The sequence below is a fragment of the Gossypium hirsutum genome, chromosome A12, assembly GCF_007990345.1.
Source record: "Gossypium hirsutum isolate 1008001.06 chromosome A12, Gossypium_hirsutum_v2.1, whole genome shotgun sequence".
Lineage (NCBI taxonomy): Eukaryota > Viridiplantae > Streptophyta > Magnoliopsida > Malvales > Malvaceae > Gossypium > Gossypium hirsutum.
The window spans coordinates 84,600,205-84,614,705 of NC_053435.1; the positions used below are offsets into that span (position 1 = coordinate 84,600,205).

General features: G+C 33.8%; 1 protein-coding gene and 1 non-coding gene across 2 annotated transcripts; one reads left to right on the forward strand and one right to left on the reverse strand.

Moving 5' to 3' along the window:
* Positions 1–885: 885 nt before the first annotated feature.
* LOC121212010 (small nucleolar RNA R71) lies at positions 886–993 on the reverse strand. The gene has a single exon (XR_005907222.1). It is a non-coding gene; the product is annotated as a small nucleolar RNA R71 (small nucleolar RNA).
* A 3,673-nt stretch (positions 994–4,666) lies between these two features.
* Positions 4,667–9,248, forward strand: LOC121210926 (receptor-like serine/threonine-protein kinase ALE2). Its single transcript, XM_041082914.1, has 9 exons — positions 4,667–4,973; positions 5,085–5,153; positions 5,761–6,195; positions 6,398–6,769; positions 6,911–7,129; positions 7,522–7,893; positions 8,007–8,250; positions 8,328–8,475; positions 8,561–9,248. Exons 2-9 carry the CDS (start codon positions 5,123–5,125, stop codon positions 8,936–8,938), a joined length of 2,199 nt encoding a protein of 732 aa, XP_040938848.1. The 5' UTR covers positions 4,667–4,973; positions 5,085–5,122; the 3' UTR covers positions 8,939–9,248.
* Positions 9,249–14,501: the final 5,253 nt, after the last annotated feature.

The window sequence follows — 14,501 nt, forward strand, 5'->3', positions numbered from 1 at the left end:
ATTTCCTACTCATTTGTCGGATTTAGTGATCTCGAATCACTGTTCCGACACCACTGAAAATTAAGCTGTTACAAGTACTTTTAGTCTTCGTGAGAATGATATCTTTGCTCAACGTAACTATACTATTAATTGATTGGTGCACTTGCCTTAGTCGAACTTTTAGTTGGTTTCATAGATATTAAGTTTTTGGCGCCGTTGTCGAGGATTAAAATATTAGGAATTTTTTTATTAATTTAGCCATTTTTTATTTTTATTTTAATATTTTTGTTTTTAATTTAATTTTTACATTCTAATTTTTTGTTTGTTTGATTCTGACAAGTTCATTTGGATTATGACTAGAGAAAACCCTTTGGAACTGTTAATTTTTTTATAGTGAGATTGAAAAGACTACTCGCAGAAATCGTAGAGAGGTTAGAGAAGCAAAGCAAGGTCAATAGATTGTAATAGATGATCAAGAGAAAGGATATTACTGTACAGATGGATGATAATCAAAATAATCAGCAACCTCCTGCACCTCTTACTCCTCATACTATGTTTGATTATGCTAAACTTACTATGATTAGGGTTGAATCGAGTATCGTCAGATCGACTATTGCTGTAAACAATTTTGAGCTGAAGCTAAACACAATTCAGATGGTACAACAAAATGACCAGTTTGATGGGTTACAAGATGAAGATCCAAATTTTCATTTGGCTAACTTTCTAATGATTTGCGACACTTTCAAGGTCAATAGTGTTACTGATGATGTCATAAGCTTACAGTTATTCCCATTTTCTTTGAGGAGCAAAGCAAAACAATGGTTGAATTTCCACGAGGTTCTATCACGACTTGGGATTAGATGACTGAAGTTTCTGTTGAAGTACTTCCCATCAGCTAAAACAACTAAGTTGAGGAATGACATATCTTCTTCTTTCTCAAATTGATTTGGAGACATTATATGATACATGAGAGAGATTTAAGGATCTTCTGAGAAGGTGTCCTCATCATGGGTTACTTTTGTGGTTACAAGTTCAAACCTTTTACAACGGTTTGAATCCCTCGACTAGGCAACTAATTACTGTAGCAACTGGCAGAACATTGAATAATAAAACACTTGAGGCAGCTCAAGAGTTTATTGAAGAGATGACACTGAATAACTATCAGTAGCAAGTCATGAAAACAAAATCGATTAAAGCAGTTGATGTTTTTAATTTAGATACAATTGTTATTTTGGCAAGTCAGTTGGAAACACTGAGTAAGAAGACTGATGGTTTGAGTTGCAATAACATGATGAATCTGATAATGCAACGTGATGCAACTGGAGTGGGGATAATTAATTCAGAATGTTTACCCTTCGGTTCTAAAATGGAGCATGAGCAAGTCAACTTTATAGGTAACAATTCTAGACATCAAAATAACTCCTATAGCAATAACTATAATCTAGGATGGAAGAGCCATCCAAATTTCTCTTGGGGTGGTCTAGGTAATTAAAAGTCACAAACCCCTCCAGGTTTTCAGCAACCTTATCAGTAAAAAAAGAAACTGAACCTTAAGGAGATGTTAGCTAAATTTATTTTGGTGTCCGAAACTCGATTTCAAAACACTGAGACAACTTTGAAAAATCAGTAAGCATTGATTCAAGGGCTTGAAAATCAAATTGGACAGTTTGCTAAACTAGTTTCGAAAAGACAACAAGATAGCTTACCTAGTAACACTGAAACTAACTCAAAGGAGTAAGTCCACGCAATCACTGTTCGAAGCATGGAAAGGTCTGTCGAGCTTGAAAAGAAGCTAAATATAAAAGCTGTTGAGAAAAACGATAAGGTTAAGGAAAGCAAGAAAGAGCATAAGCCTGTGGTTAGAGAATACAAACTATGAATTCCATATCTGGCAGCATTTAAGTAAGACCGCATAAAAGAATAATATGATAAATTTCTTGAGCTTTTAAACAAATTGCATATTAACTTACATTTTGTTAAAACTCTTTTGCAGATGCCAAAAAATTGCATAGTTTTTTTTTCAAATGTTATAAAAAACAATCATTTTACTTAATTTTTTAACAATAAATATTTTTATTCTGTATAATAATAATCAAAATGTACTCAACGTTATAGTATAATACCTTTACAATGTCTATTCCACACTCTTTTCTTTATTCTCTTTGTGGAACATTTTAGAGTTTAAAAGAAAATTTTCCCTAAGGGTATTGAGGTTTTTGTCTACCCACCGGTGTGTTTAATATTGCTTCTAGGAAGCATTTTTGGGACAAAAATATTCCTAAATAAGTTGTTTTTTTGAGAGAGAAAAGTGTTTCTCCCAAGCCAAAAGTTAACCCAAAAGTACTTTTTTTAGAACTGAAAATTTTAGTTTTTCCCCCAAACTATGCCTACATCTTTTACCGTTGATGGTGATATAATTTAGGAATTGACGTGGCCTTGACCTCTTAAAAATTTTAAAATTTTCTTAAAAGTTACTTGAAGTTTTAAATTTTTTATTTTAATATTATAATTAGTGTTTAAAAAAAGGATAAATTTTTGTTTGGCCCTTCAAAGTTTTTTAAATTGGATTTTTTATAGACTTTATAATTTTTTAATGATAAATTTAGTAACATTTTTAGTTGAATTTGATAAACTAATACGATAATTTGGTAAAAATAAGGCTTAGTAATTACAATATATAAGTAAATGGTAATTAAATATTAATTTAGTAAAAAATAAAGTTAAATAATTATAATATATAATACAAATTGAGTATTTAATTTAATTTATTTTAAAAAATTAATAATTAAAATTATCTCAAATTTAAAAATACTTTAAGATATGCTCAGGCTTACTTTAAACATATATATATGTCGGCCCCTTTATCAATAGTTTTGACTTTGGCCTATATACATAAAAAAAAATTATTGTAAAAACAAGTCATGCGGGGTGAGAATTCATTCGAGTCGAATCGAATCTAGTAAAAAAATTTGAGTTTGTCGAGTTGACGAATCCTATTTTAGCAATCGAACTCAATTTGAAATTTTTTTTGAATTGAATCAAATCGAGTTAAAGAATTTCGAATCGAGTTAACGAATCCTATTATTTATACCCAATATTGTGTGGAGAAAGGAATCAAAGTTAAAAATCAAAGCTTTTAGGTTAATTTTGAGTAAAGGAAAAAGAGAAAGTGGGGGGATTTGAGAAGGAAAGTAAGCTGAAGGGTAAATATTTATCAAAATAGCATAATTTTACCTTTTAACTTAATTATTTTGACTTTTAACTTTAAAAAAAATAAATATTTATTAAAACGGTGTAGTTTTACATTTTCTTATTCGGTTTTACGGATAACTCAAATTATGTAATTTATATTCTAGTTAAATTAAAATTTTTAATTTTTTATTCGAGTTGATCCGAATAACTCGATTAACTCGAACTATTTAATATAAAATTTGAATATTTTATCGAATTTTACTTACTCATATCTTCTCACGTCCATTTCATGTTCACTGACTGAAAATGGTTTGAGATTTTGTTTTGGATTCATTTCTTTGTCCTTAACTGTTTTTTTTTTCTTTTTAATTTGTATTTTCTTTATTTCTCCCCCTTATTTGGCTTTAATTTTTTAAGTTTATGAAAACCTTAATCTCTTTTGCTTTGACCTTAATATCTTAACATGCATATTTGGATTTTCTTTTCTGTTCTAATAAATAAGCCAAAACGTAAAAAGGCATATGGTTCTGATTCCTCTGTTGCTCATGTCTCATTCTTACGTTTTCATTTGATTACTACAACATGACAATGAACGGCAAGAGCAACTATCAGCATCAATCCAACGGTTGGGATTTTGACTGTTTTTATGCACGTTAGCATATAAAAGCTTAATATTTATTTTTCAATTCTATTTATTAAAAGATATATCCATCGACCTCGATAAAATTGATCTGCAAGTGTTACAGGCCGCGCTAAGGAACCTATAATTGATGTGCATATTTTAAATTTTTTATGTTTATTTGGGCTCATTCAACTCGACAGGATTGACCAATTACTTGAAAGAAATTTAAAGTTACCTATTTAGATCTTAGTTAAAATATTAACACTCTAATAACTTGTATTTTTATTAAAATAAGAATGCGTAGAGTTTAAATCTCTTTTAAGACTTTCATTTTGTAAATAGACATTAATCTCAATCTTAATCTGTACCGTTATATCTGGAGAGCGCAACTATAAATAAAACTCTATGTGATATTATTTTTTTGTGAATTTTTTGTTCTATTTGAATTCCTTCATTTACAAAATTAAAATTTTAATCCCGTGACACAAATAATCTTGACGTTCTTGATACGAAAAAATTTATCATATAAATTTCTATTAAATGATTCAATTTAAAATTAATTATAATAAAATTATACTTAAACTCAAAAATAATGAAATCATAAATAAAAAATTCCAAAATTAAACAGACACGAAAATAAATAAATAAATAAAAATCTTCCTACCAACTTGAATTCAACGCCCTTTACCTACAAAATAGAAGATCATTTGACGTGGTGACGTGTTCTTTTCTTTTTTTTTAACCGTTATGTCTCTTTTATCGTTAACGCGAACGTTAAGCCTTAAAAATAAAAGTCACTATAGATTTAGATTACAGACATCGAAAAAAAGAGCAACAAAATAAAAAGAATAAAAAGTAATAAAAGAATTGGTGGACAAAAAAAACACAAAAAAGAATGGGCAAAATATTATTTTTATAAAAAAAAAAACTCTTTCAGCTACTGATAACTGAGAGAAACAAAGCTAAAGCCAACCGTTTTTTTTTTTCAGTTCCACAAACAATAAAACAATCAACTTCTTTTCTTCTCTGTTTCAATTTTTTTTTGGCGTTTTGAAGGTTGATTTTTTTCTTGAGTTGAAGTTCTTGGACTCGGTAACTCAGTAATGGCAATTACGAGTCCGAGTCATTGCGTACGTGTTTTGATTCTTGTGATGTTATTATCTCCACCGTCTACTACTCAGTGAGCTGTTGCAATTCTCAAATAAGTTTGTTACTCGTTGTATTCGTTTTTTTTTATGCTCACTTGAAAACTTTTGATCTCGCCGTTGGTTTATTTGAAATCTCTCTCCAGATCTGAGTTTTCTTCGGTTTCAATCAACGGCATCGGTGATGTCGAGTTTTGTTCTTTCGAATCCCAGTGGTAATTTAATTGCTTTTATCTTTTCTGTTACTGTGTAGAAATTTGAGCTATTCTTGATTTCCAAATTTGATTTTTGGTTAAAAAATATTGAGGACTTAGTTAGCTAAAGATTTGTATGAAGCTTGGTTCAGATATGAATTTCGTTTTTCTTTTTACGTTTTATTGCACAATTTGGAACCAGAGATATAAAAGGAAAGGTTTCATTGACTCATATAAAGCACTTATTTAGGTTTAGCTTGAAATATAATTTTTGTAAGTTCTTACTTTTTATTTCCATCTTTTTTATTTTTTTCTGGAAAAAGAAAACCCTGAAATTGATAAGAGACTGTAAATTGCTTACTATTTGTTTCTATGCTATAACTATCACTGTCTTGTGGGTAAATATGGAGAAAATCAGAACCTTATAAGAGCCTTAGAGAAAGAACCAGGTTGACTATCAGTAGATATTAGCTGCATAGGCTTATGAAAGAAATCATTTCAGTGTATCCATGTTTGCAGTTCACAATTTGTTATTTGTTATGCGTTCTGGATATTGAGAAATATTTTATCATTGTTATATATTTGGTTGTTTAAGTGATTGAGTTTTATTCTAAATATAACTTAACAGGAGCATTGGGAAATATCTGTTCGTTTTTTGTGAAAGCTGTAGTTGTTGTGAGTTGTGCAATTTCAGTTGCCAGTGCTGATTTTTCCAATAATCTGCTCCAAGCACCAGCACAATCTCCCACTAGAGCTCGTGAGGGTGCGCCAGCTGTTTCTGGTCTTCCTTTACCTTCCAATCTGCCATTGATCCATAGATCACACCGAAGACATTTTTCACCTCATGGTGCACCAACACTTATAGCACCAGCCCAACGTCCTCTTTATGGTCCACTTATAACAGTCCATCACCCTCCTACCAGCCCACACTTGTCGAAACCATCAATGAAGAGCGCCTCGATGCCTCCTGGTGCAAACTTGCCAAATATTGCCCCTACACAGATCAGTCCTGGGGAAATACCTTCTGGTTTGGCTCAACCACCATTATCTCCTGAAGTGTCCGGTAAGATATTTTCAAAAACTTTCTTTTAATAAACTATATTCTATTTTCTTCATTATGTTTTCATTACATATCATAAGTCAACTTCTTTTTATGCTACTTCTATGCAGATGTTAATGATAAAGAAAGAACTTGTTAATTTGCTAACTCATATTTATACTGTGTATGATGAGATGCTTATATGTGTATTTTCTCAATTTGCCAGATTGTTGCAAACAAAATTCAATTTTGAAACGAGGGAGTCATGGTTGCCATTGTGTGTATCCCATAAAGCTCGACCTTCTCCTTTTAAATGTCTCACAAAACCCGAATTGGCGTGCTTTTCTAACCGAATTATCTTCTCAGCTTCATTTGCTGCCTACTCAAATTGAGATTATCAATTTTTATTCGCTCAGTTTATCTAGATTAAATATCTCCATGGATATTACTCCACACACAGGGATCAGTTTCTCTGCTCTTGATGCATCTAAAATAAACTCTTCACTTGTGATGCATAGGGTTCGGTTTGACCCAAATATAGTTGGAGGTTTCGAGGTCCTTAATTTTACATGGTTTGAAGCTCCAGCACCTTCCCCAGGTAAATTATGATGACCAAAATTCTGCCCTTGTCTAGTGACTTTGAAAAGCTTTGTTTTTATTGATTTGGAAGTAGTTTTTTAGGCTATGGTATGTTATATTCTTTTATTTTTCCTGACAAAACTCAGCATCTTGTTTACAGCACCTGTCGTAGTTCCTGAACCAGTAGCTGCACCGGCACATAAATCCTCCAATGCTACATCAGCAAGCCCTTCAAACAAGGGGAAGCATTCGGATTTGATTCTTGTCTTTGGTATATCTGCTGGCATTCTGGTTTTTGCTATAGTAGCTGTGCTCATAATTTGTTCATGTACATTCCGTGAGGGAAAGGCTAAGCCTAAAGCATCTCCTACAGAACCTGGTATGTTAAGCGCAATGACATTTTTTGGCTGCCTCTGAGGTTTAATATTTTGATCATTTTGACAAAATTTTCTAGAACTGGCAATTGATCACATGATCAGTTATGTTGTGTATGACTTGTGGAAAAGAGAACTTGTTTTCCTCTATCTTCCTCTTGTAGGATGACTGAAAAGAAATTGTGTAACTGAATCTCACTGTTTAGGCAAAAAAAGATTCAGAAACCTAAATATAAGCAGAACCAAAAAAATACTAAAGCTTAAGTTGTGTGATTTTGCACTTTTAGTTAAACCTTATAAACAGGAATACAGATTGATTTTGCATTATGATTATAATCTAGTTTTGCAGAGTAGAAATGTTATATGAGTGCTCAGGATTTTTTTCGTTCTCTTTCAGTAAAGCCAAGGACTGCCGATGTGGTTGCACAAGCAGGGTCTCTTCCCCACCCAAGCAGTACAAGGTTTTTACAGTATGAAGAACTTAAAGAAGCAACAAACAACTTTGCACCTGCGAGCATACTAGGGGAGGGTGGATTTGGCAGAGTTTTCAAGGGTGTTTTAAGTGATGGTACAGCTGTAGCTATTAAAAGGCTTACCAGTGGAGGGCCTCAAGGAGATAAAGAGTTTTTAGTTGAAGTTGAGATGCTTAGCAGGTTGCATCATCGTAATCTTGTGAAGCTTGTAGGTTACTATAGCAGTCGCGATGCTTCACAAAACCTGCTTTGTTATGAGCTTGTTCCAAATGGAAGCTTAGAAGCATGGCTCCATGGTAATTTGGCTCTCTAAATTTTAACCAATTGGTAGCTCATTCGATGATGTTTATCCTTTTATCTGGATTTGCTTTTAATACGTGGCACTGACTTTGATCCTGTTTTGCCTCAGGCCCCTTGGGAGTAAATTGTCCACTGGACTGGGACACCAGAATGAAGATTGCCCTTGATGCTGCAAGAGGACTAGCATACCTGCATGAGGACTCCCAGCCGTGTGTCATCCACAGAGATTTCAAAGCATCCAACATATTACTTGAGAACAACTTTCATGCTAAAGTTGCTGATTTTGGCCTTGCGAAACAAGCACCTGAAGGCAGAACAAATTACCTGTCCACTCGTGTAATGGGCACATTTGGGTTAGTTCCGTACACCACTCTTGTATCTTGCTCTCTTGTTTCAATTAACACTGAGGTAAAATGCGATTGATTTATAGGTACGTAGCTCCTGAGTATGCTATGACTGGACATCTACTGGTAAAAAGTGATGTTTACAGCTATGGAGTTGTACTGCTCGAGTTACTCACTGGAAGGACGCCTGTAGATATGTCACAACCATCAGGACAGGAGAACCTTGTCACTTGGGTAAGTAATTTTCCTGGATTAAAGCATTTGGGAATATGCTGAGACTATTCGTATATTAATTACAAGTTGGCTGTTCTGCTTTCAGGCAAGGCCAATCCTGAGAGACAAGGATCGGTTGGAGGAGCTTGCCGATCCAAGGCTTGGAGGGAAATACCCGAAGGAAGATTTCGTACGAGTTTGCACAATTGCAGCTGCTTGTGTTGCTCCGGAAGCGAGCCAAAGGCCCACAATGGGTGAAGTAGTACAGTCTTTAAAAATGGTGCAGCGTGTTACGGAATATCAAGATTCCATGTTAACCAATTCAAACAATCGGCCCAACCAGAGGCAGTCTTCTACTACTTTTGAGTCAGACGAGACATCATCAATGTTCTCTTCTGGTCCTTTCTCTGGCCTAAGCGTTTTCGACAATGACAATATCTCAAGGACTGCAGTTCCCTCTGAAGATCTTCATGAAGGACGATGAACACTTTGAATGAAGAAAAAGTGGAACAGCAGCGGCCTTCGCTCGGAAGCTTGTGAAAACTCGATACCACAGTGAGAATTTTTCTCTGTAGGAAACGATGGTATTTCGAAAAAGAACCTTTAGGAAGTGTTGTAGATTCTGTAATTTGGTGGATAGAAGGGGAATGGGTGCTTCTTGGTGTCCCAATTGTTGTACCACTGTTAAATTCCCCCCCAATGCAGTGGTGGATGAAATTTTGTACATATGCACATTGTAGCTTTTTTCTATTGGATTTGCATTCAAGGTTTTATGTTAAACTTTTTTCATTTTATTTTCTCTTTCATTCCATTATCATTTTCTTTTGTTTTCAAGGGTTTATGTTAAACTTTTTTAATTACATAATGATTTTAAAATTTATGTTGTATTTGTATTTTTTATATACTTTTTAAACTACTTACAACCTTCACTTTAAATTCTTAAATGGAAGGATATTAGGTGGTGAAACCCAATACAAATAATTAAAGTGTTTGAGAATTATTTTATATATAAATTTTATATTTTAAAAAATAATGAAAGGTAAAAAAAGAGTGGGTTATCAATTAGAAATTATATGGTAAAGGATAGTTTTACAAAAGAGGATTGATTTTTATAAAATAAAAAATTGTATTACATAGTTATCTCTAATAATAGTTGTTATTCTAGCATCACAATGTTGATACTACAAAAAGGAGGGTAGGGAGGATTAAGTCGTGGTGAGGCTAGTTCACTTAAAGATGTGGAGAGTTGAAAAAGAATAAGATGACAGTCTGATTGCTGAGAGAGATGGTAATTGGCTAGAGTACTTTACGAGTTGAAGAGTCAATGTTTTCTTCATCATTAGGAGGGTATTTATAAGAGAGGTTCTCTTGTCCTCTAGTGTGATGTGGCAAATTGTTATTAAGGAAGTTGCCATCATGCAATACGTGAAGGACGTGCCTTATGAGGCTCATTCTGTTATGTCTTCAGTTAGTATAAGGTTGTTATGGCCAAGTGGGTCTTTATTGCCTTGAGGGTGTGTCCACACTTGAGGAGTGTCCACACCTAAAAAGCGGGTGCCTGTTCCATCTAAGAAAGGTGGAAGGGCTTGTTAGGAGGGCCTATCAAGTGGGTGATTGTGAGTACAGAAGATTGATAGTCCTTTAGTTTGGGCGGCTGGTCAAGCAAAGTGTTCTTTCAGGTGAAGTCAAAGGGAAGGTCAACACCATCTGTCTCGCTATCACGTATACAAGTTAGGGAGAGGTATAGTAATAGTTTCCCTCCTAAGTTGAACGTGTTGGATCTAATTCCCTAAATGTAGTATATTCAATTTGTATAATTATATTTTTCGAATAAATTGGTTTAATAAAAATATTTATTAATTACATTAATAATGATAACTCTATATTCAAGAAGTGTATATTTTAGATAAACCGATGTCATCTATTTATAAGGGTGGGTGGCACACCCTAGATTAACAATACTAGTGGTGTTGTCTCTCTCATCCATTACGAGGGGCTTTGGGTCTCTCATGTACCAGGTCTAAGTGCTTTCAAGACTTTTGACCCAACACTTTATAATTTAATCCAACCCAATATTTGCTTTCTATTTTTCAAAATAAATATTTTTATTTAAAAAATTAAATTAACTAAATTAATTTCTCAATTAAATAATTTTCTCAACCCAATTCTCAACCCAGTTCATTAGATCCCTGAAAATAGTAGGAACATTAGTTAATTTGAAAGACATCACCAAAAATTCATAATGACCGTATCAGGTTTGGAAAGTAGTCTTTGGCACATCACAGCCTTTTACTCACATCTAGTAATATCCTGACTTGAGATCTATCTTAGAAAATACGGTTGCATCTTTCAACTGATTAAATAACTCATTAATATGAGGCAAAGGATATTTATTCTTTATTGTCACCTTATTCAGCTATCTATAATTGATGCATAAACTCAACGAACCGTTTTTCTTTTTCACAAACAACATTGGTGCACCTCAAGAAGATACACTCGGTCGGATAAAACCTCTGTCAACAATTCTTGCAATTGTGCTTTAAGTTTCTTCAATTCATTCAATGCCATCCTATAGGGTGGAATGGATATCGGTGCAGTTCCAAGCATCAGATCGATGACAAATTCAACTTCATGTTCTGGTGGCAATCCTGGTAACTCTTCAGGAAATACATCTGTAAATTAATTAACAACAATGACCTTATTCAGCTTCGACCCAAAATCCCGAGTATTCAGTATATAAGTCAGAAATATCTCACAACCCTTACGAATCATTTTCTATTCAGAAATAGCTAAAACAAATCTAGTAACACTATTTAATCTATCAGACTCAACTGTAATCAATTCACCTGTCCGACAATTCAAATCAATCTGTTTCTATCTATAGTTTACCATAGCATCATGTAGCGATAACTAGTCCATTCCCAGAATTATATCAAATTCATGAAAGGGTAATAACATCAAATCAGCAGGAAACTCACAGCCCTGAACTCTCAATGGACACTTACGACATATTAAATTAACGATTACACTTTGACCCAATGGATTTGTAACTTGAACATCAAACACAATTGATTCAACAGGTTGCCAATGCAATGCAAATATACGAATGAGTCGACCTAGGGTCAATCAATGCATATACAGTAACATCAAAGTGATAGAATATACAAGTAACGGCATAAGGCGCGACAACCTCCTCTCTGGCTCGATAGCATAAGTTTGTGCAGGTGCTCTGACTTTAGATTTGGTAGTTGTATCTTTAGTACCACCGCGGTTCACACCCATATTACTACTCTGACCAGGACATTTGCTCTTTTGCGGTATAGACACGGGTTTCTCACTCCGATCATCATTCTCTCCAACCATTTTCGAACAATTGCGTACAAAATGATCAGTTGATCCACATCTAAAACATGCACCCATTTTGGCCCTACACTCACTAGTATGTGGTTCCCCAGTGTTCACACACCGATCTCGGAGCATTACAGGCACTGGCCATATTGTTAGTAGGTTTATCCTGGAACTTGGAATCATGTTGTCTCGGTTTACTTCTACTAGAAAACCTAGATGATGCAGTGATACAGTTATCATCTTCTTTTGCTTTCTTCGATGGTGGTATAGAAAATGACCTAGGAAAGTTTCTTTTATTGAATTCTCGAGCCTTCTTCTTTCTCTACCTCTTGTGGTTATAGATTTCCTCCATCTTCTGTGTCCTATCAGATAGAACTACAAACTGTCATATCTCCATCCTGCCAATCATCACCTTGATTTCATTATTTAACCCGTCTTCAAAACGGATACACATTTCCTCCTCATTTGGCACAATTTCTAGAGCATACTTAATAAGATGCACAAATTCTCTCTCATATTCTACTTTTGATTTGTTTCCCTGCTTTAATTCTAAGAATTCTTTCTTTTTCCAGTCCAAGTATATTTTCCTAACATACTTCTTCTTAAATTTTGTTTTGAAAAATTCCCAGTCAATGTTATCTCTTGATACTACTGCTATTAACATTGACCACCAGCTGTAAGCTTCATCTTTCAACAGTGATATAACACATCTGAGGTAATCATCAGAAGAACAGACCATTTCATCAAAAACCCGTTGAATATTTTTCAACCAATATTCAGCTTTAGTCGGATCATCTTTAATTTTACCCTGAAGTTCCTTAGTACCATATTTTCTAACTTTGTCAATTGGGACCTGTCGACTTATTTCAACTTTCGGAGAGGGTGGAGTTATCACAAAAAATGTAACAGAGGGTACAGTAGGGGGTGAAGGTTGCTGAGCCATTGGATTGTTTATCATAAACTCATAGAACCATTGTCCCATTAAACCAAAGAACATATTTTTTACCTCGTTTTCAAACATTTGTTGAATCGGTATACTATGACTTGCACCATAATCAGTAGTCAGAATATTACCGTTAACCTCATTAGTTTCATCACGATCAGAATCAGATGACATTTTTAAAGTCTATAAGAAAACAGGGGCTAGTTTGGATTAATCAATACCACATTATCACATGTTTATATGGAATTTAATTTTTAAACTTCATTCATGTAACACCCCTCACCCGTATTCAACGCCGAAATAGGGATACGGAGCATTACCAGACTTATAATACAATTAAACATTCATTTAGCATACATTTTCTAAATTCAACCATTCATCATTCAATCCCAATCAATTTGTCCTTAAAATGAGCCTACGAGGCCCTAAACATGCTTTGGGGGTGGTTCAGGACTAAACTGATAACTTATGAAAATTTTACGAAACTTAAGATATTTTCCTCAAAATAAGGGACACACGCTCGTGTGGTCAGGCCGCGTGTCTCATATGGCCACTAGACACGCCTATGTCATAGGCCGTGTGGACATTCGAAATGGAAGTACATGGCTGTGTCCTAGTCCATGTCCAACCCCGTGTAACTCTCTGACTTGGGTCACACGACCAACACACACGTTGTAATAGCCGACTTTCAATGATGTCGAGAATAGTGTTTTGAGACCACTAAATTCGACAAATAAGCTCGTAAATTTATTTATTTAATAATTATGAGCCAAATGTGATTTTGAGAGATTTTTAAATTAGTAATTTGTGTTTTATAAAGATTTATTAAGTCAAGAAATTGAGGAAAACAGGTATCGAGATCTCTATTTCATAAATCAAGCCGTAAATATTTTTATAAATATTTACGGAGTATCAATAAGGTAGTATTAAAATTTCGCTAGAAAATTTTAACGTTTGGGTGGTTAATTAAATAAAACAGACTAAATTGAAAAAGGTGTAAAAGTTGCTAAAAGGATTAAATAGCTCAATTGTTAAATGAGGAAGGACCTAAAGTGCAAATAAGCCCATAGGAGATATTTTGGGCGGCAATAGCTGAGAAAAATCAGGAAATGGGTGAATTAAGGGCAAAATTGGAAAATTTTCAAAATTAACTAAATAAAAATGGGACCAAATGGGAATATCTAGATTTCTCTTCAATTCTCTTCATTTTCATCAGCTGAAAAATAGCCATGGAAGAGGGTTCAAACTAGTTTTCATACTCTAGCATCATGTAAGTTTAATTCTTGCTTTTTCCTTGAAATTTCTATGTTTTTGAACTTTTACAATTGGGTCCAACTTACTATTTCATTAGTTTTTTATTTCATGGATACTTTTAAAGTTTTTATGGATGAGTGCTGGAAGCACATGATGAATAAACATAGAATTGAAACTTTAGTTTTGATATATGATAATTTTATCAAGTAAAATTGATGGAAATTGATTTGAGGACCTAATTGTGAAAATGTTTGGAATTAAAGTCTAGTGCTAAAAGTATGATTTCCAATGGTTGTAAAGTAGTTTAAAGTGATATAATAAAGTGTTAGTTGAGAAAAATCAGCTCAATTGAGAGGCTAATTGAGTAGGGACGAAATTGTTAATTATTAAAAGTTTAGGGGAAAAATCGTAACAAACAGCTTGCACTAAAACAAGTTTGGACAGCAGCAGTAGACTAACTTTGAAAAATCACCATAAATTTTAGAAATCGAATTAGAAGATG

Bases quoted from the DNA above. Each gene is read 5' to 3' on its own strand.
- LOC121210926 (XM_041082914.1), top strand. From the start codon at position 5,123: ATGTCGAGTTTTGTTCTTTCGAATCCCAGTG. The intron at 6,196-6,397 runs GTAAGATATTTT...TCAATTTGCCAG, and splicing joins ATTATCTCCTGAAGTGTCCG to ATTGTTGCAAACAAAATTCA. The intron at 8,251-8,327 runs GTTAGTTCCGTA...ATTGATTTATAG, and splicing joins CGTGTAATGGGCACATTTGG to GTACGTAGCTCCTGAGTATG.